At 46.8% G+C, this 27348-nt stretch overlaps 1 protein-coding gene across 1 annotated transcript; it reads right to left on the bottom strand.

The window, feature by feature from the left end:
- Positions 1-5: 5 nt before the first annotated feature.
- Positions 6-27255, bottom strand: Lgi2 (leucine rich repeat LGI family member 2). Its single transcript, XM_048364126.1, has 8 exons — positions 27053-27255; positions 25227-25298; positions 22930-23001; positions 20245-20316; positions 14516-14587; positions 13460-13629; positions 4377-4541; positions 6-2374 (listed from the first exon to the last, which is right to left on the bottom strand). Exons 1-8 carry the CDS (start codon positions 27253-27255, stop codon positions 1557-1559), a joined length of 1644 nt encoding a protein of 547 aa, XP_048220083.1. The 3' UTR covers positions 6-1556.
- Between the last annotated feature and the right edge of the window lie 93 nt (positions 27256-27348).

Raw genomic sequence — 27348 nt, 5'->3', positions numbered from 1 at the left:
TGTAAAACTCTACCCCTGACACAGTCGCTTCATACTGTGAACGAGCTATCTAGGCAGAACATCACTAAAGAACCATCCACAAAACCAGGTTCCATGATTTCCCTATCACCCTCATTCAGGACCATGTTGTAAGAGGTCACCCGCTCCCCCATATAGACCTGCCCCAGAGGGTGAAACTTATCTGGCTCCAGTGGGTGTCCCCTGGGGAACTCTGCTTCTACTGGATGGCCTGCCCTCACTCATGTCTGTGAGTGTGTGCACCCTGGCCCTCTGTGGTGAGTGTGTGCACCCTGGCATCCTTAGTTAAAGTGCTGGGAAGGGAAGGCGTGTCCCCATCACGGGTGTCCCCAGCTGTGATTTTGTGTGCAGAGCAACTTCCATAGAGGCTGCACGAGCCGCCGCCCACACCAGCAGCTCCACAAAGCAGGGCTGTTCGAGGAGGCGGGAGGTTGGCAGGTGGGCAGGTAGGCAGGTTGCTATTCAGTGACTTGATATATTAAGTTGTGCAGAGGGCAAAGGCATGCATCCATCAAAGGGCCCCCTCTGGGTTTCAAAGCACATGGAGATCTGAGTAAGGTCCCCTTCGACTCTCAAATCTCACTTCAAAACCCTACCAAATACACATGGGATGGAAACACCTGTTCCATCCCTCCAAAGGATAGATAAAAAGCACCATTCAGTCTTTGGCCTGTCTGCTGGTTACATACAAACTCAAAGGATGGGTTCGGAGAAGCAGATGAGCCATGGAGCGCATCAAACAAGCATTATTGCTCTGCCCGCCACGAGGGTCAGCTTTGAACCCCAAAGAACAGGGAAACGGCCCTTTGTCTCACTGCTGACCCCATAGCCCAGGTTGGCCCGGACATGTATGGACAGAATATTTTCTCCGTGACAGAGGGACCCATGTCAAACTCTTAGCACACCCCTAACGAGCATCCACCCAGGAGCCAATGAAACAACCAAGGTCCTCTTTTAAAGATGATTCTGGAAGACTGAGTGCTACTTTCAGGAAACTAGGATGGCTCAAAATAGCATTGCTGAGTGTTCTAAGACTTTCCAACTAATCATCAGCCAATGGTTTTAGCTGACTTTGGCTTTAACTGTTTTTACCCATAAGACTTTGAGAACAGAATGGGAAGGGCCCATAGGTGTGGGAGATTTGGGCTTGGTTTTTAACTTTGTTCACTGTCCCATCTTATCCAATGGTTCTCCTTCCTCATTAAACAGAAAGCCAAAGCACATTACTTCCTAGGTGGTGAGAAGAATTAACGCTGCCCTCTTCCCTCACATTACAGGCTTGAAGATGTCTTTTTGAAATGGTAGGGACATGTCATGCAGTTAAGCCCATAAATGCAATAATCCCTGATTAAAATGTGAGATCTAAAAGTTTGCAAACTTCTAACTATCCCCTCCCCCCCAAGTGCCTTTAAAAAAAAGTTAATTTCAGAGCTGTTGAGCTTGGCTTGTTTTATTTCATTATCTTCTTGTGTTTCCTCTTGGTCCTCTCTCCTGTGACTGCTAATGCTCTATGTCATCTAAATGCACCCATCACGCCTTCACAAACTTAAGTCAACAATGATATGTTCGAAAATCTTTGTTTTCCCTTTAAAACTGGATGCAAAAAAGAAATCTCTCCTGTCAGTAGAGACAGCTGTGAAGGAACGGGGCGCCTGCACATAGATTTCTTTAAACTTTTTAAATAGCTGCTTCTCTTTATCCCACTGGTAGATCTGTGAGAATGTGTAGTCGCTCCCCAGGGCCAGGTAATGGTTATCTTTAAAAGAAAAGGGCTGCAGTGTCATGGCGCCCCGCGATGGAAGCGCCTGGACCTCCACGAATTGCTTACTGTTCCACCGCATGACCCGGGAGTCCCCGATGAAGCGAGTGAGAGAAAGGTACAGGGTGTTCTGCATCCGGAAGCTCTTCACAGCCAGCACGTCCTCCATGTTGGGGATGTCACCGTGGGGGACAAACTTCTTAGAGCTTTTATTCCACTGCAGGATGATGGGGACCTGCGAGCGGCTGGACAAGATGAGATGCGATTTCCCTTCAATATCCACAAACTCTGCATCCGTGTCCCTGAACCACTCATGCAGAGACTGGTACGAATAGAAGCCTTTGCCGTTCCATTTGTACACCGTGGACAGGCCGGCCTTAGAACTGTCGGCGATGATGAAGAACGTCTCGTCGTCTATCTGAAAGAGCTCGATGTCGTTGGGCTTGGAGATGCGTGAGACTTCTATGTCTTGGAATTTGACAAACTTGGTCCAGCTGTCATCGTATTTGTAAATGTGAGAGCCGCCGAAGAGCTGAGCCACCACCACGAACACTTGGTCGTCGATGAGAATGGCCTTGCAGCCCACAATGGACTGGCCTGTGCTCCGAGAGACGGGCAGAGGGAGGGAAGGAAGGAGGGAGTTAGAGTGGCCACAGTGCACCTCCATCCTAACGCTGGCACCTGCAGCTGTAGGGAGGAGGGTGAAGGGGTCCAGTATGGCAGTTCTTTGAAAACTTAAGTACAGAATTGCCATAGGACACTCCACCTCCCGCAACCCAATTCTACTGATGACAGAAGAGAATTTGTTCCAAGTACATAGTGAGCATGTGTGTGAATAGCACCATGAAGCACTTCTTAACTATGGAAGAAATGTACACGGACGATGGGAAAGTAGCCCAGAAAGAAAGAAAAGGCTAGCACGGGCTCCAGTGCAGGTGATCTTGAGAACAGACACTGACAAGCAGAACAAGCCAGTCATAGAGCCGGATACTGTCGGCTTCCACTCAGCCAAGGCCCTTAGTTCAGCTTTATTCATAAATTTAAATTTGCTTAGGTAGACCTCAGTGGAACATATCTATAACCTTAGCTACCCAGGAGGCTAAGATCTGAGGGTCAAGGTATGAGACTGTAAGGCTCTCATCTCCAATTCACCAGCAAGCAGTAGGAAGTAGAGATATAGCTCAAGCAGTAGTGTAAGGCCTAGGCAAAATATCAACACAGACATGAGTAAAAAACCTAAGTAAACTGAGAAAGAATGTAAGGCTCTGGGTTCAAGCCCCAGTAGAAGCACCAAAAAACAACAACAAAAACCCAGAGAGATGCTTCTATCATTCACATGCTTTTTAGAAGCTGCTTTTCCTCACTTAATTTCGGTGTTTACTGTTCTATAGCTTCGTTCTTTAAATGCTAAACAGCATGCCATTACATGGATGGACCACCATCATTTATTTAACTAATCTTTAAATGTTGGACAGAGTAGTCATTCCTAGTTCTTCATTATTGTTAAATAACATGGTTCTTTAACATATCGTTCAGTCACATGTTTTGAAACCATCTGGCAGTATTGTTAAAGTAAGACTCACTGGGGCAAGTATTGTGTCTAGTTTTTAAGGTTTTTGGAGTTAAACTGCCAAACTGCTCAGAAGGCTCTAGAAGTCAGCCTATCACAGTCAATAGGCCATGGTGAGACAAATAATTTCTTTTCCTGGAGATGCTCACTAAAACTCTGTCCAGATAAATATTCTCAGCCTATTGTCGTGTGTGTGTGTGTGTGTGTGTGTGTGTGTGTGTTGGCACAGTAGTTATCAATCAGCCTAATAAAAGTCATGGCCATTACGTCTCTGGTAAAGACTGGTTCAGATCCACACAGGAATCTAGGAGCTCATGTGTAATCTCTCAGCAATACTAGAAAATATTTTCCTATTCTCACACAAGTCCTACCCAAAAACCAAAACAAAACAAAACAACAGTCCTCAACCATAAGGAAGATCAAAGGATCCCCAAGAATAAACTGATCAGGGGCTGGGGATATGGCCTAGTGGCAAGAGTGCTTGCCTCGTTATACATGAGGCCCTGGGTTCAATTCCCCAGCACCACATATACAGAAAATGGCCAGAAGTGGTGCTGTGGCTCAAGTGGCAGAGTGCTAGCCTTGAGCAAAAAGAATCCAGGGACAGTGCTCAGGCCCTGATTCCAGGCCCCAGGACTGGCCAAAAAAAAAAAAAAAATTAGGGGGCTGGGAATATGGCCTAGTGGGCAAGAGTTGCCTCCTACACATGAAGCTCTCGGTTCGATTCCCCAGCACCACATATACAGAAAACGGCCAGAAGGGGCGCTGTGGCTCAGGTGGCAGAGTGCTAGCCTTGAGCAGGAAGAAGCCAGGGACAGTGCTCAGGCTCTGGGTCCAAGGCCCAGGACTGGCCAAAAAAAAAAAAAGAATAAACTGATCACCGCCACCGCCCCCCCCCCCCCCCAGGCTCCAGCTCTGCTAAGGAGGAGGATGCATCGATAGCATGGAAGTGACTCCATAGCTGGAGTGTGGTCCTTCCCCAGGCCATCCTGAAACCACAGCAACCGTCTTCAGAGAGTCTCAACACACCTGTGATGTTGTCATAGCTCCTGAAGTTCATTTCAATGTGGTCCCACTCTAGCACCATGCAGTTTTCCATGCTGGGCTGCGCAATGGCCACGTATACGTCGTTCTTGGAGTTGAACGTATCCACAGACACCGACTGGTAGGGTAGAGTCTGATGGACAACGAAATCTAAGGATGGGTATTTAAAAATAAATGATCATTAAAATATTTTGTGGGAAAGCCACACACACACATACACACACACAGAGAGAGAGAGAGAGACAGAGAGAGAGAGAGAGAGAGAGAGAGAAAGAGAGAGAGAGACACATTGTATCGTAAAGAGTCCTGATAACAGAGTCATCAGACTGAATGAACAGCTTCCTATAGATAAACAGCTTCACAAGCAAAGTAACCGGAACTCAAAGCTTTAAGCACATTTGGTGGTGTCTGGCTTTCCAAATAGCATAGCAGAAAGGAGGCTACTGATACATTCTGGAAGCTGTCATGGGAATGCCCTTGAGACCAAGGGGTGCCGGGGTCCAATGAGTTTGGAATATGCTAGACTCTGGCTCTCAGAACAACCACAGTGAGAAAGCAGCCTGCTGAGCTTTATGTAACTCACCTGACACACAACCCTGTACCTGCCTGGGATTGGGCACAGCACCCCTACAGGTTCAGAGTGAGCACTACATGCTGGCACTGTGTATCTGGAAGCCAAAGCCACCCATGGGGGGGGGGGGGGCATGTTCTCCTTACACATGATGGAGGGGCTATGTGCTTGCGTCCATACTGCTCCCCCGTGCTACGGGAAACCCAGATGGGTCCATACAATCGAGGCATGGTGGGTCTGGGAAGAACCAGGTGGATCTAGAGGCGGTGGCATCTCTTTTTTTAATCCACACTGGTAAAGATTAAGTTGTTTTGGTTGTTGATTTGTTTGGGGGGGTCTTTTTTGACCAGAGATGGTTCAGGTCAAGGTGTGTTGTTCTTTGTGACACACCCAGGCTTCAACACGGAATCCCCCTTAGCTAGGGGATGCCTAGCTAAGGAAGAAATGCTAGCATTCCCCAGCTGTCTCTTGCCACCCTTACCCAACCCCTCTCAAACCCCTTGTCTTCTCCAAGGCTTTCTCTGACCCATCCTGCTCAGCATGAGGACATGTTACCTAAATCTGAGCAGTCACCATGACTACAGTGACATCAGGGTAAGCTAGTATCTTAGAGCCCTTTCAGCCACGCTCCAGAGACGCTGAGTACCGGGCCATAACCACAGAGGCAGTGGGCTGCGAATGAACTCCCTAAACCTGGGTCTTCTGCTTCTCCAAGCCTCTCACAGCGCAAGCCCACAGTAGCCACTCAAGAAATAACTTCTGGTTGGGGAAGGCTCATCAAAGATATTCTGGGAGACCAAAACCCAGGAGGCTGCTCAGGGTGACTAAAGGAGGGAGATGCAAAAGGAATGTGGTCAGAGAAAGCCCGGGAGCAATGCCTGTAATCCTGGCTGTTCTCCAGGTACAGGTTGGGGGATTTCAGTTCAAGGTCAGCCCAGGGTGTGGGGAACTAATAACCCTATCTCAATCAGCAAGCCAAGTGCAGTGGTATGTATCTGTCATCCCAGGAGGCTTACACTAAGTAGGAGGACTGGAGTCTGGGGCCAGCCCCAGGCAAAAAGTCTGAAAAATAACTCAGGCAAAACAGGGGCTGAGAGCATGGTATACGTGACAGAGCACCTGTCTAGCAAGTACCAGGCCCTGAGTTCAAACCCCAGTACTACACACACACACACACACACACACACACACACACACACACACACACACTGAGCAGAGGTAAAATGGGGGTAGCAGCTGGGTTAGGGAGAAGGAGATTAGGGCTGAGAGGCTCCAGAGGCAACAGTGCCTGACAGCCTGAAGCCACTGCCCACCCTGGAGACGCGCTGCTTTTCCAGTCTCCGCTTCCTGGTGCCAACAAGGGGGAAGGACATGACAGGTCATGGGGGTGGCAATGCCCTACTCAGGCCTGGACTCATTAATGAGAACGAATGTGAGATCCAAGAACAGACAGGCCAGCTCCGCTTCCTTGCCCAATCGGAGGGAGAGTCCTTTTTAGTGGCGCCTCAAGTAAGACACTGAAGCTGAGCTACCACCTTCTTGCTGAGTGACCTTGGACCGATAACCTCTCTTCCAGTTCTCTGTCTCTTGGCGGGCTTGCCAGCACTCGGTTCCATGCAACATGACACTCTGGACATGTTAACTTGATGCAAGGGCTTCTCCCTGAGGGACACTGTTGATGCCTATTGAACTCCTTTTGGCTTATGGAGTGGCCTTGGTCAGGCTGGTCCCATGCCCGCTTGGAAGGCTGTAGCATAGGGCAGGGTTGCTGAATGCCTCAGGCAGCGGCAGGGGCAGGGGAACCCCAAAATCAGCCTCTGCAGGCCGCCAGGTATCAGGTGACAGAGGGGATGTCTGTAACAGGATGGCCCTCACTCCCCAGCAGGAAGCAGATGGGGGGTTCCAGATGGGTGATGGGAAAGGCTCCCTGAGGCCAGGAACGGAAGCTGAGAAGGCTGCTCCTGCCTGTGCAGATGCACTGGGGTTTGATCTAGGCGGCGGTGATTGCACTGAGGCACCTGCTGGAGACAGGAAAGAGTTCCTGGGGGCTCACGGCCCTCCTGTCAGGCTTCCCATCCCCAGAAGTAACAGTGATGCTGGGCAGAGACCAAGAAGACTGGGGAAGAGGCGACACTGTTCAACATGAAATGGACTCATTACCTTGACCTGTGTAACTGGAACCCCTGTGTACATCACCTTTACAATAAACAAATACATTAGAATAAGAAAAGGAAAAAGTAGCTCACCCCCCCCCCCACCCCCGCCTTACACACCCGCAGAACCAGTACAAAAGCTTTATCACGCCTGTAATCCTAGCTACTCAGGAGGTTGAGATCTGAGATTTGAGGTTCAGTGCCAGTCAGGGCAGGACAGCCCGTGAGACTTTTATCTCCACTTAATCACCAAAAAGCTGGAAGTGGAGCCGTGGCTCAAGTGGGTGAATACCAGTGTTGACAACAATCACAAAAAAAAGCTCAGGAACAGGGCCCAGGCCCGAACTATCAGCCCCCAGTGCTGGCACAGACACAGACACAGACACACACACACACACACACACACACAGCCATCAGCCAGTTGCTCTGCTGCTGAGTTCACAGGCAGATGGCAGAGCAGGAGAGAGATGAACAGCGGCACAGGGTGCCACCTTTCGAGGGGCCTGAACAGCCTGCTGCCTCGGCCTGCCAGCTTCTAAGTCCTCCCTCCCTCGTGCCCACAGCTCTCTAGTCTCTCCTTTACTCTCCCAACTCTCCCTGCATTCTCAAAGCGGCACAAACACCAGCACTTACATAAATGGAGGCTGTTAAACAGCAGTGCAGAGCCAAAGACCTTTCCATTTTTATTGAGGGATTCCAGGAGGAAGGAGAGCTGTCCGAATTTTGCACATTTAAATTTATTTTCCCCAACAGTGATTTCCTAACATTTTCTAAATACCAACTATCTGGCATCACAGTTGAATAGCAAATCTTGGGGGTGTGGGGGAGGGCTGGTTGCTTGGTTGGTTTGTGAGGGGTGTTTTGGGAAGAGGGCAGTACTAGGGCTTGAAGCCAACCCTCATAATTACTTGGCTTGCTTGCTAGGCTGGTGCTCTACCACTTGAGCCATACCTCCAGCCTGGCTATTTTGGAAATAGAGTTTAGCAAACTTTCTTTCCCAGGCCAGCCTTGAAGCATGATCTTCCAGATCTCAGCCTCCTGAATAACTAGGGTTATAGGTGTGAGCCACCATACCCAGTGACAAATCTAATTCCTAATAGAAACATGGCTCCCAAGCCCACTATAAAAAAATAAAAGGAGACACTAGAACTTACAGACACAGGCAGGAACATCCTGAGTAGAGTCCCAGGGCACAACAGATCAGAGAGAGACTCAACAAATGAGACTACATTAAAATAAAATTTTTCTGCACAGCTAAAGACACAGCTACTAAACTAGAAAGACAGCCAACCAACTGGGAAACAATATTTACCAGCAATGCAGCAAACAAAGGCCTAATATGCATCAGATACAGGGAGCTCAAGAAACTAATCAAATAAGCCAATCACTAAATGGGCAAGGGAGCGAAAGAGAGATTTCTCTGAAGAAGAAGTAAAACTGGCAAAGAAACACATGAGGAAATGCTCACCATCCCTGGCCGTAAAGGAAATGCAAATAAAAACACCACCAAGATACTACCTTGCCCCAGTCAGAATGGTCAGTATTCTGAATTCAGACAACAACAAATGCTGGGGAGGATACGGATAAAGAGGAACCCTAACATACTGCTGGGAGGAATGTAAACTAGCATAACCACTCTGGGAAGTGGTCTGGGGGTTCCTCAAAAAACTAAACATAGACCCTCTCCACGACCCAGCCATACCACTCCTAGGCATCTACCCTGAGCAACAGAATCCAGGGCAAGACAAGGATACCTGCACCTCCATGTGCATTGCTGCACTGTTCAAGATATGAAAACAACCCAGATGCCCCACTACAGATGAATGGATCCCCAAAAATGTGGCATCTATATACAATGGAATTTTACTCAGCCATTAGAAAGAATAAAATAATGGCATTGGCAGGGAAATGGATGGAACTCATGTTGAGCGAGATAAGGCAAGAACAGAGAGACACAGTGCATGGTCTCCCTGATATGCGGGTGTTAGATTTAAAATACAATGAAATATAGCAAAACAAACAGGACTCAAGATACCAATATACAGTGAGACCAAAGAGGACAGTCTTGAGAGAAAAGCACCAAATAGTAAGACCCAGGCACCTTTTCACATGTACAGAAAATAATTTACGGACTGAAAAGAATCCTAAAGATAAGGGAAAAAAGGACCTCTTCTGAAACTGTCTTATTATCTTTAGATGACTCTATATGCTTTACCTCCTATGTAGGGTATGCACATGCACAGCTGAGGGAAGCTGGGAGGAGGGCACAGAAAGAGTGGAAAGCAGGTGGAAAAATACAGCAGAGGGGCCCCACAGCTGCACTGGACATTGATGAAAGTGAACGAAGCAACCCAAGGGTGGGGATGGGAGGAGGGGAACAAGAGAGAAGGAGGGAATAGAGGATACTAAGCAAAAGGGAAGAAAGGTATGTATCACCCAATCTGGAAGAAATTGTTTTACTGTTAAAGTTCATAGAGTTCATAAGCTTTGTAGATTAGAATGATGATTTTCATCATTGTGTACCATTACTTAATCTCAATTTAAAAAAAAAAAAAAGGAAAAGAAAGAAGAAGATACCTAGAAGAAAGAAAAGGAGCCATAGCCACCAATTGGCGTATATATGCTTCTGCCTTTTGCAGGAGGGGCAGAAGAATTTACATACCCTCTCCTAACCCTCATCTTAGTTCACCGTTCCCAAACACCAAAAGTGTCTAAGAGGCAACTTAAAACATGCATTAGCTGCATCAAGTGAGTTAATTAAATGTCCCCCACTTTGAATCTGTGCCCTTTGATCTCGGCTGTAGTCAACTTTGCAATCCCCAAGAACGACCATCTGTGTGGAAGGCAAACTGTCCTCAAACAGGTAATGTCTTATTATTTGAAAACAAAACAACCAAAAAAATTGGGGGACCACCATTCTGTTCTGTTTATAAAGTAATAACAACCTCTCTGGAATTTCTCCTGGGACAAAGACTGAGCTGATGGTCAACCAGGGCATACTTGCAGTTTGGAAGTGTTTTAATTTTGCATACCTTAATCATCCCTGGCCTCCAATTTTCTTTCCCCCACCCTGCCTTTTTTTTTTTTTTTGCCAGTACTGGAGCTTGAACTCAGGACCTGGGTGCTGTCTGTAAACTTCTTTTGCTCAAGGCAAGCTTCCTGAGCTGGCTTCAAAGCATAGTCCTCAGATCCCAGCCTCCCTAGTAGCTAGGATTACAGGTGTAAGCCACCAGCACCAGGCCATTTCTCCCTATTTAACCTGAAGCCAGTGTCTGTACCTCTGAAAATGACTGTCTGCCCATGGCTTCCAGGCAAAAACTCTTCTTTGTTCTTCTCCGTGTCTTTTTATTTGGATATGGGAGCAACTGGCTACTCCTAACTTGGGACTCCTAGACTTTGAGCTGGCAATCTAAAACCCAGTTTTGAAAGCATGACCACTGTGTCAAGATCTCAGAGAACACACATGCTGCTGCGACATTCATTTCCTAGTGTCAAAATATGAATGGCACTTCCCAGCAGAAAAACTACCACTCCCGTCGACACCGGATTGAGTTCACGATGCCACTGGGTCTTTGACAATGTGGGCCTGTCTCTCGCTGGAATCCACAGATTTTTTTTAACCTAACTATTTATAGCACTGGAAGAAAATAAATTATACATGATGCTGAGCCTAAGGGGAGAGAAAATACACATTAATGCATCATTTCTCTTTGCATTTTCATCAACCCAGAAATGGGGAAGCTAACAGGACAATTAGGATGCAAAATTCACTCCCTCTAAGGAATACAGTGAATTATCCACCTAACACAGGGAATCATTGTTAGGTAACAGGGATTTTTGAGTGGTTAAAAATAGACCCAAAGGGGAGGGGATAGAAGAAGTGTGATTAATCTGAAAAGCTCAAGCAGCCCAGTGGTGGCTGTATGGAATTAATTATTCCCTTTTCTTGAGGAATAGGATGTTAATGATGCCTTCTTCTCTCTAGGCAAAATGGAGAGTGATGAAATTTATTTCTTTCCTCAAAATCTGAGCTAAGAGAGAAAGAACACACTGGGAAAAATGTGCTTTTCCCCAAACCTTGATCAAAGGTGGCAAGCAGGTTTCCCTGAGTTCTTCAATCAGACTTTCCATCCTCCATATATTCTCACTCCTTCATTCCCAGCCTTTGATAAAGCACCAGAGCCCCAGCTTGGTCAGGGGAACCCCAAATGCTCCCAACGTGCTGATCACATTCTTAACATAGCAGAAACCTTATCTGGGGGTGATTTATTCTTTGTCCTACCATTTTTATGTGATGGACAAAAGAGCTAACATTTCCATCGACAGCAATAAAGACAGAATGGCCATCTCCCCGTGACCAGAAAGTCTGTGTTGACTTCCAAACATGAGAAAAACTAGCAAAAAAGACAAATCTACATACATAAAACAAGAGAAGCCCTCAAGTGCATGTTCAGTACCTCATACTGCCCCCACAGATCCTAGCGTTCAGGTCTTGGTGATTCCAAGGGCTCAACTTCCTGATGAACAATTCCCAATGGCTGGGCCATTTCTACAACCATCCAAAAGGCCCTAAGATGACAAACCACGTCTTGTTGTATAACTGATCCTCTCTGCCCAAGTCTCTCCCATGTCAGTGCTTACGGAGACTGAATTTTACACACCCAGTGTGAAGAGGGCAATGGAAAAACATCAACTTCCCCTTGGGGTATAGAGAACTTTCTAGGAAAAAATGGAGAAAAGGCCAAGAAGGGCTACCAAAGAGCACCAGTTTAGCACTTCATACCAAATGGTCTCCAATGCTACCTTTTGGCACAACTGACATTGACTATGACCTCTGATTTATTGTAGTAGTTCTTTGGTGTAATAAATAGCCTCACATGGCCTCCGTTGGCTAGAGGGCGCCTGCCAATTACACAGCTGAATGAGCCCCTCTGGAGTGACAAGGGCACCTGCTAGAGACTTCAGGTTTCCTTCTTTGCAAACAGAGCCATCTAGAAATAATTTCTACCTTGTAGGTTTTGGGGCAATTTTATTTTATTACATAGGGGGCAGGGAGGTAGTAGCAGGTCTAGGTTAAAAGTAATATTTTGGAATTTTTGAGTATGTGAGTTTTCATTCCCTTTGCTTCTATCATGCCTTGAGGCTCTGGAAATATGAGTTCTCGGCATAAATGTTTATTTGTAGAAACTTCTAGAAGGGAGGCTTCAGACTGTGGATTGATCCTGTCTTCTTTAACATCTGGCTTTAGAAGCTGTAGAAACTGTCCTGAGCCTTTTATATGGAGATCCTTACCTGTTCTCTACCTGCTGGGACATTGAGGTGGTTGATATTTTAATTTTATTCTATAAACTAAAAAAAAAATGTATATATGAACTAAAATCCCAAGGCAGGCACTGGGAAAACAAAGTCAAATTTCCTTTACAGTTTTCCCTCCGTGTGGATTTTTTCTTTAACAACTAGCTGCCAATTTTTACTTCCTAGTTTGTCATCGGTTATAATTTATCTAGTTATCTTTTCTTATATGGTGTGATGAAAGTAACATACATGGAAGAGTCTGCATTAAACTTCCAATAAACATCATCTTACTGAATCCAGAGAGCAGTGGTGACAAAATAGTTCAGTTGTCTTGGCACTGCCTTTCCATGAAACCTTCTGATTTGAACATGGTCTTCTGTAAAAATCTATACATTCATACTGCGATCTTTAAAATGTATATATACAAACAAAAAGAGCTCTAAGGAATGTGAATTTGGTAAAAAAAAAAAAAAATCAAAACAAAAGTCAGGGTAGTTAACAACAACAACAAACCAAAACGATTGAGCTGTTTTCCTAATCACACTGATTCATTCTTTTTAGTGTAGAAAACATCTCTGCTCACCTCTTGCCCCTCCCCTTCCCATTCTATTGACCTCCACAAGAAAAATAAAGTGATTATTCCAAACACCCATCTTTGGGTCAGGCAAGGCAGGGGAACTCCTCCTAGATCCCAGCTAAAGGAAGTAGAGGAAGGAATCAAAGAAGATTTCAATACAAAGAAAAAGAAAAAGGGCTGGGAATATGGCCTAGTGGCAAGAGTGCTTGCCTCATATACGTGAATCCCTGGGTTTGATTCCTCAGCACCACATATATAGAAAATGGCCAGAAGTGGCTCAAGTGGCAAAGTGCTAGCCTTGAGCAAAAAGAAGCCAGGGACAGTGCTCAGGCCCTAAATTCAAGGCCCAGGACTGGCAAAAAACAAAAACAAAAACTAGTACTCAACTTGATTGGCAAGTACAAGGCCTTACACTCACTTCCCAATACCAAGTAACTAAATATCCCTCTTTGATGCCATAGGCTCTGCCTACCTGTCGTTGTGCACTCGTAGTCAAAGCTGCTCACGTCATTCAGTTTCTTCTCCTGATACTCTGGCGGGCCAATGCACAGCACATCTGACACTGTGGAATTGGTCATCTTCAACCACAGATACAACCACTTGGCTTTGCAGTCACACTCAAATTTATTACCCCTTAAATCTCTAAAAAGAAAACACAAATATGTACACAGGGAAATAAGATGCATATTGTGAGATGAAACACTAGAATTAGTAATATCCTGACTTATTTAAAACCTCCTAAAAGAATGTATGTGTGCATGCTAGGGCTTGAACTTAGGGCCTAAAGACTGTCGCTGAGATTTATTGCTCAAGGCTACCACTTGAGCCACAACCCTACTTTCAGCTTTTTGGTAGTTTTGGATTGTTTTGTTTTGTTTTGTTTCATTGGTCCTGGGGCTTGAACTGCAGACCTGCACACTGTTCCCAAACTTCTTTTGCTTCAGGCTAGCATTCTATCACTTGAGCTATACTCCACTTCCGGCTTTTCTTTTTTTTTAATTTATTGGAGATAAGAGTCCTACGGATTTCCTGCCTTGACTGCTTCTAACTGATTTGAACTGCATGGCATACAGAGAGCTCTCAGAGATGGCTTGTCAGACCCTCCCCAAACCCTCTAGAAACCATTCCCACAACATGGTGAAAATTAGGAGGAACAACAGAACATTACCCTCTCCCAGGCAGTTCTCCTAAAAATACAAAATGACAGGAAGACAGTGTTCACAAACACAAGTGAAACTCTTAAGATCTTCTTAAACTATGTCCCGCTGGAAGTAAACACTGGAAGCTAAAGCAAAGGAACACACTGTTTAGGAGCGTGGGACTTCCCATGCAGAGAGCTTGATTTGCTACTGGTCTCATGATGCTAAGTATCAAATAGCCAAAATCCAGCACAATGAAACCTACACAGCCGCTTCCCAGGGTGCACTACTTTATTGATTTTTATTGCAGTAAAGTAGCCAAGGGGGTTGAAATATATGATTAACTGGGGCCCAGTGACAGCACAAGCAAACTTAATTTCATTACTTACAGTTCAATCAGAGAGTCTAAGTCACTGAAGACATCCCTTGGTAGTGCTTTAATGTGGTTATTGGCCAAAGAACTAGAAAAAGAAAGTCACATTTTAATGTGGTTATTATCTTCATGCCCGGTCACTCTGAAGTCCCTTTAAATACAGCTAATAGCTTAAATGGAGCTCTAAACATTCTGATCCCAATGGGTCTCGGCTCCTGGCTTCGCTCATCAATCCTTTGCTCATCAATGACTTTAGCTAGAAGATAACATAGATTTTGGATTACACTGTAAGCATGCTGATTTTGTGCGGTGTGTGGGGTGTGTGTGTGTGTGTGTGTGTGTGTGTGTGTGTGTGTGTGTCCCAATACTGGGGCACTGGGGCTTGAACTCAGGGCCTGGGCACTGTCCCTTAGCTTTTTTACTCAAGGCTGGTACTCTACCCAGCTCTACTCCTGGGTAATTGGTAGTTAATTAGAAAGAAGAGTCTCACAGACTTTCCTGCTTGGGTTGGCTGTGAACTGTGAGTCTCAGATCTCAGCCCCTTGAGTAGCTAGGATTATAGGTGTGGGTAACTGGTACATGGCTGGTTGGTTTTCTTCTTAAAACAGCACGTGTTAAGTTCTTTGCGCCCATCCATTAAACTGCAGATGGCTTCCTAGGTTTCTTGAAGCAAAAGTCCAAGTCCCTTTGGTAGTGTGTAGTGTCTGGGTCCCTCCACTACTGCTTGCTTGTCAACCATGCCTCATCGCCCACTGCTCAGATCCAGCCACCCCAGCCTCCTCAGTCCTCCTCAGACAGCCTGAAGGCCTTACTCTATTCCACTGCCTACAGCTCTTCCCCTACAGAGCCAACCGCTCCCTCCATCACCTCATTGAGGGAGGTCCATCCTCAACCAACTACCACCTTCCTGAACTTCTGCGCCTCTATCCCTTCCCCTATTCTGTTGATCTTCATTAGAAGACACAATGCACATCTTAATTATCAATTTGCTTGTGTGTGTGTGTGTGTGTGTGTGTGCTCGCCAATGCTAGGGCTTGAACTTAGGACATAGGCTTACTGTCCCTTAGCTTTTTCCCTCAATGCTAGTGTTTTACCATGAACCATGCCTCCACTTCCAGCTTGTAGGAGTTAATTTGGAGATAAGAGTCTGGATCTGAACCTGGATCCTCAGACCTCAGCCTTCTGAGTAACTAGGGTTTAGGAGTGAGCCACCAGTGCCAGCTGTATCTGTTTCTTGGTGGATTCTCGCTAAACATAGGCCAAAGAAGGACAGAGACGAGGGTCTGTCCACGATGTGTCACACACAAGCTGGTGCCGGCACACAGCAAGTTCTCAGTAAACCTTTGTAGGGCAAGTGAATGAAGCACCAAGGCAACAGTGATGGCAGAAGATAAAGTCTTATCGTAAGTCATTCCCTAATGTTCCATCTAAGTGAGTTCTCTTAGCTTGGCCTCATTTCTCTGTGGACTCTTCTTTATATAGACACACAAATCTAACCCCTAGAGATGATAAAAATGAAATATGGACAAAACGAATGTTTAGGTGATCCCTGATGACGATCATTTTCCCCTGCCTACGAGTGAAGCTCCATGAGAAGCCATTTTGCACGGTTGTCCTTAGTGTAGAAGGCCTGTCTGAGACGTGACTTCATGCCCCACCTCCAACAAGCATCTCCTCTTTGTGATGACTCAGGCTCCTGCATTGCCTGTTATCATCCTGCTGAGACGGACGGAAGCCCCCAGTGCAGGGCTGAGGAAAGGCTGGGGCCCAAAATGATGTACAGCAGGTCTGTGGTCTCCCCTTGGCACCCCGCGCCTATGTGAGTTGTTCTAGAAACTGACGTCTGCTTGTTTCCTTCTATCCGTATGAGTATCCGCCGTAAAACGGAACAATGATAAACCGCTTTAAAAATACATGTGAATTTAGTGGACCATAATGTCCTCATGTATGATCTCAGAATGTGGATGAAGGAAGTGTTTGGGAGTCAGCTAGCTAGACATAGTAGAAAGTTTGAGCCTATTGTTATCCAAACATGTTGTTATCCGAACAGTCTTGCTTCAAGATTATCAACCGGGTATGGAAAAATGCAGTTTCTGAGTTTGATTCCTTCTCATTGGGTAGCCACAAGTGGATAAAAATGGAATTCTATGTACTGTTTTACTTTTCTAAATGATACATGTGTACAATTTTTATGTGTTGGAAAATAACTTGAAAATTAAATCAGTCTGAACATATTCAGAGTAGCTTCTGGAAATTAGAAAAAAGAGCGTTTTTTCCTGGTTGATGACGGCACTTCTTTTTTGTTCTTTGGAAAGCAAAGTACAAAAGGGTCTCAGCTAATTAGAGGTTAAAAACATCTAGCTAAAGCCTGGCACCTGTGCTTCACTCTTGTAATCCTAGCTACTCAAGAGATTGAGACCTGAGGATCACAATTTGAAGCCAGCCCAGGCAGACATCCAAGAGACTTTTATATCCCATTAACCAGCAAAAAGCCAGAAGTGGAGGAATGGCTCTAGGAGTAACATGCCAAAAAGGTAAGCAAGAGTTTGAGGCCCTGAGTTCCAGCTCCAGTACTAGAAACTACACCCCCCACATACACACACACATACACACATATACACACACAATCTAGCTTTAAATTTTGGCTCATTGAAAGTTACTGTATTGAAAAATACACTGTATAACTGAGGGCAGGAAGCTGAGCCGTCACCTCAAGTTTGCAGTTCAGAGTTCAGAAAGCAGCAGGTTTTGCCCTCTCGCTAAGTGCTTAACGTAGCCCCTTTGACTTCATTTTGTCCACAAATTCATGGCACCGAATACTTCATTTCTAAAGCTACTTAACAGCTCCCTGTCCCTAGGGCTGCTGGAAAACAAACGTCCTAGATCTTAGTTACTGATCAGCATGGTTCCTTCACTGACTGCCCAGAAACAGATCTGTTTCCTTAACAGATTAAAATGGGTCCATCGATGTTGGGAAAGTTCATGAAAGTCAGATACTTCATATACATGTTCTTTACCTGTTCCAGGAGTGAAGTTTAAAGCTAAGGCTTTCTCTGATCACAGGTTTAATAAAGGGAGGGGGGACGATGAACTCATTCTTTAACCAAACATAATAAACGTTTTTGATTACTAAACACATCTCCAGTCTGGAGGGGACAAGTTTGAAAGCGGCTAACTTCTCCGGGAAAGTAAAGTGCATGCAGGAAACCCAGCTTAGGGAGGAAGCCCTGGATCTCCAGAGAATCACAGCAGGTCCTACTGACCTGGCTGGACACGGGAAGAGACCAGCACTAACTAAGGGGAGGGTGCAAAGGCCTGGTCCCCCATGGAGCACTCCGGCCCTCGTGGAGCACTCCACACTCCTGGGAGAGAAATCTAACATCCAGAAACAAGATGGACCCATGTGAATAGCAGACATGGTGAAGCGCTGTGTGGAGTCGGTGGGCAGAGGCACAAGAGGCATCAGACAGGGCTTCATGGGGGAGATGGACCATGAGGGCAGAAGAAACAGCATCCCAGGCAAAGGAAAGGATGCGAGGGAAAGCAAAGCCCAGTGATGGGGTGAGTTGAGTATGCATGGGGTGCACAGAGAGCCGGGGGCTCTGGAGATGCAAGGGAATGAGGCTACAGAGCAGGGGGAGGGGCAGGCAGGTCATACTCCTGGGGTACACCGCTTCTCTCCAATGCACGCAGTGCTTTCTGGGAGAGAGTTCCTTGACCCCTCCAAACCTGCACTCCCTGATATCATCCAGAGAAGGTTCTTCTTGTGTGCATGCCGGGTGATAACACAGGAAATCCACACATGCACATGCCTGAACAGTTAACGCACTCACACATGTGTAGTCTGTGTACTGTAAACCCAGGAACATGCACAATACCTGCATGTTCACATCCTCCACCAAGGAACGGCAGCCAGCTGGACTAGCTCAGCCTGGCCTGTGCGCTTTGCTTTAGGTTCACGGTCTGCCCAGCGCTTTTGCTCACAAACAAAGCCCCTTCTTCCTGACTTCTGGGAAGCAGACTTAACGCGGCCTCAGCTGTTTCTCTCCAGACACCCCCAGCTGTCCTTTTAGCAGCCGCTGTCTGGCCTCCCCAACTGCCAAGTGGTTTACACTTACTTACTCAGCAGCCCCCGGGAGAGAGAACCCAGACTCCTTAGTGAGCACACAGAGAATGGCCACGCCATCCTGCCATGTAGGGCAGGATGTGGGCAGCTACTTCTCAAGCCAGCATTACTAATCGGTCTGTGCAGGGAGTCTGTACAGTCAGTAGAACCAACCCTATTTTAAGGATAAGGAAACTAGAGCTCAGAAAAAGCAAAGCAAGATGCATAAATGATGGCCCGAGAGCTTTGAACTCAAGGCCAAGGGAATGCAAATTTAACAATCTCAGCCTCCCAAGAATGTGGGGGTTTGGTGAAGAAAACACCAGGCTGTGAAGAAAGGCTTCCAAAGGAAGAAAAGGCTCTCCCCCATGGACCGTGCAGGTGAGGATGGGTGGGTCTCCCCCATCATTCTTGTACTTCCTCACTCTCCAAACTCTGGGTTCCAGCTCAGGCAGAGCCTCTGCTTGGTGGTCACCCAGGACCCAGGGCTACTATATATACCACAGACACCTGAGCCAGGTTGAGGGTTCACAGGCCACGGGGTTCTGTCCACACTGTACTGTCAGGCTGACACCCCAGAATATCACAGCCCATGCCTAGCACCCACCTTGAGTTTCTCAGTTCTCTTTTTACTGCACACAGGCCGGCCACAAACTGGAAATACACAGACTCGAAATATCTATCGCGCAAATTGAGCCGGCACTCTAGCTAATAAATTACTCCCACTGAGACAATAACTATTTTTGCATTTTCATAAACAAAGCCACAATTTCTTCCAGTTTTCTAAATTTGCTCCGTGTGTACTTGCTACATTCTGATATGTCAATTCAAATCAATTTGTTTAATTTTTTTTTTTGGTCTCCAGAAAGTTATTAAAGAACCAGAGAGCTTAGCTGAAGCCACAGATTAATCCAACATAAAAGAAAAAAGTGATTTGCATTCAAATGAGAGAAAGCACAAAGACATCTTTATTCTACTTTTTCCTCATTCTGATCCTCCCGTTGACATTCTTCAGGAAGTCAGTTAACTCTCAGTAACCCAATCTGTGAAATGGGACTCACCGATGATCACACAAGGTAGAGAAGAAGGGTCCCCACACCCCCAGCCCTGCGTGTGGTACCAAGTGGGCACGAGACCTGTGCTCCCTTTCCACTTTCCCCTGGGGCCAGGCCCCTGGGTTCCTCCATCACAGGCAGTCATGTGCCCCACTCCCAGCGCAGAGCGGTATGCTGGGCACATAAGGACACCAGCAGTGGGCTGGGAATATGGCCTAGTGGCAAGAGTGCCTGCCTCATATACATGAAGCCCTAGGTTCGATTCCCCAGCACCACATACATAGAAAATGGCCAGAAGGGGCGCTGTGGCTCAAGTGGCAGAGTGCTAGCCTTGAGCAAAAAGAAGCCAGGGACCATGCTCAGGCCCTGAGTCCAAGGCCCAGGACTGGCCAAAAAATAAAAAAACACCAGCAGTGTGATAATTGCAATACTGCTATAGACCAGGTAGAAAGCTCTAGAACCACTGGGAAGTGAGTTTCCTTCAGGGAATGCTCTCATATGGAAATGTCAAGGAAGAGAGAGTCATCAGGAGGAGACTCTCACCCCTCCCATGAAAGGACTTACAGGGGTGTTGACAGGACTTACAGGTGAGTCAGGTCCCGCAGGCCACGGAAGGCATTTCTGGAAATAGTTTCTATTTTGTTCCCTTCAATGAACCTGAGGAGGAAAGCAGAACAATTCAACAGAACTTCCTCTGTTTAGTATCTCTCAGAATGAGATCGGCATACTTAGAGAGTGACAACCAAAAGCAACCAGGAATTAGAGAGTCTATGAAGACTGGGCCACACTGAATTCTGCACAAGGGTTGGTATGTGTGTGCAAGACTCCCTGCACATGAGTGTGCCTTTACTCCCCTCCCCCCTCAGCAGCATCATGGTCATATGCAAATTCAGAGCCGCAACATGGGTAGAAACGTCTGGGGAAGGGGAAGGATGTACCATACAGAAGCAAGAGACTCCCCTGTCTTCTAGACAGGAATGGTTCCAGCCATTTTCCCTGCTCAGCTCCTCTCACAGTTAGTTCCCAGTACCTGGCTATTCATACTTTTGTTAATATCACAATCTCATAGCCCATTGTTTTATATCTCTTTACTACAGTCTGTTTGCTTGTCTGTGTAGGAGTGTGTGTGTGTGTGTGTGTGTGTGTGTGTGTGTGTGTGTGTGCTTGTACTGGAGCTTGATATCAGGCAGAGGTACTGTCCCTTTGCTTTTCAATCAAGGCTGAAACTCTACCACTTGAGCCACAGCTCCACTTCTGGCATTTTGGTGGTTGGTAAGAGTCTCACACACTTTTATGGCCAGTTGGCTTCTCATTATGATCCTCAGATCTCCCTGAGTAGCCAGGGTCACAGGCGTGAGCCCCCAATGCCCAGCTGTGTGACAGTTTTGATGCGGGAGAGTTCCATGAAGCTGGGCTTCCAGCAACCTTGCGCTCACAGTGTCCCACACAGCCTGATCTGGGAGCAAAGGATAATGAGGCACCGATGCTCTTAAGAGCTGTAGGCCACAGGAAAGTTGGGCAGAGGCTGGCTTTCTTTCCCCTGAACTAAAATGGCATACAGATTGCACACTGGATTTTACATCAATCACACTGCCAAACTACAAGCCAAGTACATGAGATAAGATGCAAATGCACTACGAATTCTCCCTAGAGCCACAGAGAGTTGAATCAAAGGTAAGGCAGCCTGTGATGAGATATCCAAAGGAGAGTCTTGGCCACGTCTACATGACACCATTAATGCAGCGGTTCTTTCACTGGATGCTTTTGGGGCGCATGGTGTCTCAAGTACTAGACTTCAGTATAAACTGTTAACCCCCAACACCCTGGTCTGTAAGATTGAACCTCTCACAAGGGAAAATGCACAGCTCTGCTACCACAGTGGTTTTGCGTGGACTTTGGCAGACACCAGTGGCTTCGGCCCCTACAGCTGTGATATTCTTTGCATGTCAAGCACACACCACAGTACTGGATTCTGAGAATGTACATATTTATGTCTACCCTGGAGAAAGAAATCCCGCAGAGACATCCATCTCCAAGGCCCCAAACCAGCAGAGAGCTCTCTTCTGCTGAGGATGTGTCTGGAATTCTAACACATACCTGTTGACCTCAGATAAGAAAGCCGAGATGAGGCTTTCAATGTCCTCTGAATGCTAAGGAAGGAAATCCTATCTGATGGCAGGATTAGTGTAATTACAAACTTCCTAGTACAAAGGTGCAAGGATTGGAGGGGGAGAAAGATAGCAAAGTGAGGGAAAATGACAAAGAGCAAAGCTAATACTGCTGAGGAGGGGAGGATTCCACACCTAAAGACATGAGTGTGTGTGTGTGTGTGTGTGTGTGTGTTGCTGGAGATAGATCCCAGAACCTTGTACGTGCTAGGCAGCCACTCCACCACTGAGCTATATCCCCAGCCTTCTTTCCCATCTTTTCTTTTAACCAACAAATATATATTTTCTTTTATTAGACATCAGTTTTCTAAATCAACTCATACAAAAGCAAGTCTCCAAGTCTTTCAGAGACAACATTTTGAGGCAGTGTTTCACTCATAAACTCTCGCAGGAACTACCTGCTGTCTGTACCCATGAAACGGCAGACAAAGACAATCACCAAAGGATTGATTATAGGAAATGAGATACTAATCGCTTTTTCTGTAAAGATGACTATAATTAGGTTAAAAAATAGTGTACAAATTACAAATAATGTAATTAAATTGGGATTTTGAAGCCCAGCTGCACACAGCCATTCCCCTCTTTGTAAAGAAAAAAAATGTGGTCAGACCCTCAGCAGAAATCACAAGCAGGCTGTGAGATAGCTGAATTAAAAACACATGGCTTCATCCCCAAATAGGGAAACCTCATTTAAAAATAAGTAACCCTCAGAACCCTTCGCCTCTATTTCTGGGTGATCAGCAAATCCATCGTAGTTAGAAGAGGTAAAAATATCCAACACAATTTCCAAGTCTGCTCACTCCATGACAAATTAAGTGTCAGCGGAGAATGAATGAGCACATTTCCTTCTTGGTTTCCTTTCTCCAGATTTGTCTCCAGCCTCCTCCTGTCCCAATGTGTTTATAAGCAAATGAACTACTGAAGGTCAGTGCCACCTAGACAAGGAGGATTTTCTCTATCAGCCCTCTCCAAAGAGACAAAGAGCCCAAGAGCCACCATCTACCAACTCCCCTGAGGCACTGAACTTGAACCCATCCTACACACACACACACACACACACACACACACACACACACACACACACACACACCACAATACTCACAGGTATTCCAGATGAAAAAGTCCCGCAAAGGCATCATCCCGGATCACTGTGAATGAGTTTGAATTCAGCAACCTGAAAACAAGGCAGAGTTCAATGCAGAGACCAAAGGTGGAGTCTCTCAGCGAAGCCGTTTTTGTTTCTTTTGCTATGTTCGGATTCTGGGCAATGGTGGGCCCTTCTCAGCATAAGAACATTCAGCAGGACCCCAAACGGGTTCTCGAATGACTGCGGACAGAGGCCACAGGAGGTGGGGTCCTTTGGAATGGATTTTCTGCTCATCTTCCATGTTCTACTTCTTTCTCCTCTGAGGGTCTAAGTAAATATGAACTGATAACTGTTATTTGGAAACATTTTCATGCAGGGCACAATTAAACAGCCAGTGCATGCCTGAATTGAAGCATGGAATCAAAGATCGAAAAGGATTGAATCCAGCTCTATCTTTATAGAAATTTGAACACAAAGAAATGAAGTGACGGAAACAAGATCACATAGCTAGGGCAAAAACAAACTTTAAAAAATTCCCTTCTATTATACTTTACATTCTCATGAGAAATAGCATTAAAAGTTTTATAAGGAGGGCTGGGAATGTGGCTTAGTGATAGAGCGCTTGCCTAGCCTGCATGAAGCCCTGGGTTCCATTCCTCAGCACCACATAAACAGAAAAAGCTGGAAGTGGCGCTGTGGCTCAAGTAGAGTGCTAGCCTTGAGCAAAAAGAAGCCAGGGACAGTGCTCAGACCCTGAGTCCAAGCCCCAGAACTGACAAAAAGATAAATAAATAACAAAGTTAGATAAGGAAAGTAGTAAAGGTCTGATAAGAACTGGAGGTGTGGTTTAAGTACTAGAATGCCAAGCCTTGAATGAAGAAAGCTTCAAAAAACTGTTTATCACTGCAATTTTCTATTTGAATTACCATTAAAGTTCCTTTGGTAAAAGTCTATGTAGTCTCTATAGACACCATTAAAGCAAAAGATACCCGAAATTGTAGTCTTGCACACTTGTAATTAATCCCACCACACTCTGGAGGCTGAGACAGGAGGATCTTGAGTTCAAGGCCAGCCTGTGCTACATAAGAGAACTCTAAGCCAAGCTGAGCTATATAACAAGACTCTACTTCAAAAAAATGAATTTAAAACATATTACCTAAAATTATATTTCTATTCTTACTATTATAGGGAAAATATATTTTAACATCACTGCAATTCTAAGACAATTCTGATTTTAAAATGGTAATCATGATGTTATAAATAGGCATGCAATATCTCACTAACAAAACTATCCAGGGGAACTTTATTGAGAAGTAGTAATCTGTACGTCTCTATATTTTTCTGTAGTTCATTGATTGCTGTAGTTATAATTCCATGTCAAATTTTTAAAAACCAACATAACGAGACTTTGATATATACTCAAGACCACCTGTCACTGATCAGCTTTTGAAAAGTGCTGTGGGACTTTTTCCTTCTTTCCTTCCTTCCTTCCTTCCTCCCTTCCTTCCTTCTTTCCTTCCTTCCTTCCTTCCTTCCTTCCTTCCTTCCTTCCTTCCTATGTGTGCTAGTACTAGGGCTTGAGTATGGCTTTGTCACTCACAGATGGTACTGTACCACTTGAGCCATACCTCCAGTTTAGTTTTGCTGCTGGTTAGAGTCTTTTTTAGACTTTCCTGCCTCGGCTGGATTCAACAAAGATTCTCAGATCTCAGCCTCTTGAGTAGCTAGGATTACACCGGTGCTCAGCTAGAGATCTCTTTTTGTTAGTAATGTTAACTACGGAGACAAAGTACTTTTGAGTGTGGGCTTTGGCCTTAGGTCTCAAATCCTGTCTCAGTGATTTCGAGCAAATAATTTCCCTGAGTTTCCTATCAATGGGAGAATAAAAATATGCTCCTGGAGGAGGCTATATGCTAATGAGATAAAATTATGCAAATAAACAAATAGTAGGCTGCCTGTTTAAGTACTCAATAAACCAGAAACACTGATGTCTCTAAAGTAACATTAACATTTAAAAAATGTAAGTTTCTTTTAAAGTGAAATGTTTAAGCAAGAGTATGTAGAGGTAAAGTTCTGCGTGTGATTAATGCGATCACTTCTCAGTGAAAATTGGGATCTATAGCAAAGTCCTGGAAGAAAAAGTATACCAAGCTGAGCAAAGGAGCCTTAACCTTTTGTTCAGGATACCATGGGGCACACTAATGACTGACTCTGCAAACTCACATGTGGACGGAAGTACTAATACCAAAGAGGCAGAGCCCACCCTCCCCCTCAGAAACTCCCATTTTACAGAAAGACCTTCCCATACTCACAGCAGCTGCAAGGAAGGCAGATGGGAAAACATGCGGTCCTTGATTTCCGAAAAAGTTCCATTTACTAGGCTCCTGCAGGCAAAGGAGGAATAAAACAAGGCCCAGGTTTCTTTTCGGATGCGCCAGGCAAGGTGGACAGCAACCTCACTGTCCACCTGAACTTCACTCTCTTCCTAGCTTGCCTGAGGCTCACACAGTGGGGGGAGGGGGTGCCATGGAGGATGGGGGTGATGATGGGGGGAGAGACAAGCCATTCTCCAATGCACCTAATCAATATGAAAACTAGTCTGGCTAACAGAAGCCTGTACAGTCTGTGTGGCTCCTTGCACAGACATTCGCTCAGTCAGCTTAAATCAATCCCCCCAGCTTCACTCCAGGAGGGCCCAGCCGAAGCGGGGTAATTGCCTCACCTCTGCCCAAGATTCTGTGTGTGCAGACACAAAGTTAATGTTGGCCCACGAAACTCCAGGGTAGGATTAGACATTCCCCCTTGGGAATGTGTCTCTGAAAGACACTCGGAGCACTTCTGATTAAATGCACCGTGAAAGCCTTGGGGGAAAACTCAAGACACCTGAACCTGACTGTGCGCAATAAGAAGTGGTGCCATCTGCCAGATAAAATGGTCAACGGGGGTCAAAAAGTTTGGCTCTGTACCGGGTGGGGGGGGAGGGGCTCTGGTCACAGCAGGACCTCGATATTTTATTTCCCTTAACATGTAGACTAATCAAACTGCTGCTGATCTTAAGAAGTTAACAAGGGGGGGGGGGGAGGAGATAGAATTTCTGGAATCTTCCATGTCATTTGACTTGACAATAGAAGGAGGAATCCAAAAGGCATGATGTTTCCCAGAGAAAACACAAGCAACGTCATCCTGGGGCGAGAGGGGGCTAGTCAGACACCTGAGGGGTCACTCCAGCCCCTCTCCTGGACCCCAGAATCGTCTAGCAGGAACCTCATCCCTTGGGGGCAGAGCAATGGCCCGCAGCCCCTTCCCGGGTCACGCACGGTGAAAGCCAGCCACATTTGGCTCGAATGGCTGCTGTGTTGAGGCCAAGTTGCAACTATCTCCCTTAGAAGATGACCAAGTGATCATCACCGAGGCCTTTCTGGACAGTTCCTCCAGCAGCAAGAAAGCCAAGTCCTATGAGGTGCGGGGAAGAGGGGACGAGAAGCTTCTTGAACTCAGGGCAAGAAGTCAGGTGGACTTCCCACTCTTGGCGATGAGCTGGACACCCCATAGATCCCAAGGCTCTGCCAAACCCTCTGGGTTCCCCTCTTCCAAGCCAAGTGGGGACCACCCCAACATGCCTTGGCCGGCCCTGCGGAGTGGAGAGGTCGGGAGGAGGCCCAGGTGCCTCCCGGGCCTCCCCCATGCCGGCTTTGCTCTCCACCAGGTCACGTTTGGCGGTTCCCACCCCTCACCCCCACACCCCACGAGCCTCCCAAACTTTAACGCACCCCCCCCCCCGCACACACACACACACACACACACACACACACACACACACGCGGGGATGCCTAATGCTGACCCTGCGGGTGCAGAGATCCGCCCTCCCCGTGGGGCCCCGAATCTGCACGCGCTCCCCGCCTCCCCGGGAGGGGGTGCCCAATGCAGGTGGCCCGCGGACCACACGGAGAAGCCCTGGGAAGGATGGAAACCCCGACTGCGGACCGAGACTCTCCGGGGCTTGGAGTCCCCTCCACCCTCCACCCCGCGTCCCACAGCGCGTCCCCACCCCGATGCCCAGGAGAGGGACTGGGGAGCCCGGGGCGGGGGGGGGGGGTGGGGGGGCTCGGGGCGCGGGGCGGGCCGGGGCCCCACTCACAGGGAGCTGATGGCGCCGGGCACGATCCTGGGCACCCAGGAGGAGCCCACGCAGATGATGGACTCCTTCGTGCAGCTGCAAGTGGCGGGGCAGCGCGCCAGGCGCCTCACCTGCGCGCTCCGGGGCACCAGGCACGCGGCGCCCAGCAGCAGCAGCAGCAGCCCCAGCGCCCCGCCGCCGCCGCCGCCCGTCCGCCGCGCCATGCCGGGGCCCCCGCTCCCCGCCGCCGGGTCCCGACCCCCGCCGCCGCTCCCACCCGGGGCCGCTGCAGCCGCGCCGCCGCTCGCCGCGCCGCT

Source organism: Perognathus longimembris, chromosome 16 (genome assembly GCF_023159225.1).
Source record: "Perognathus longimembris pacificus isolate PPM17 chromosome 16, ASM2315922v1, whole genome shotgun sequence".
Taxonomy (NCBI): Eukaryota; Metazoa; Chordata; class Mammalia; order Rodentia; family Heteromyidae; genus Perognathus; species Perognathus longimembris.
This window is presented reverse-complemented; position numbering and strand designations above follow the sequence as displayed.

Coding starts and splice junctions, on each gene's coding strand:
- Lgi2 (XM_048364126.1), bottom strand. CDS start 27,255: ATGGCGCGGCGGACGGGCGGCGGCGGCGGCGGGGCGCTGGGGCTGCTG. Junction 13,630..14,515: donor TTAGACTCTCTGATTGAACT/GTAAGTAATGAA, acceptor TTTTCTTTTTAG/AGATTTAAGGGGTAATAAAT. Junction 4,542..13,459: donor CTACGAGTGCACAACGACAG/GTAGGCAGAGCC, acceptor ACCCATCCTTAG/ATTTCGTTGTCCATCAGACT.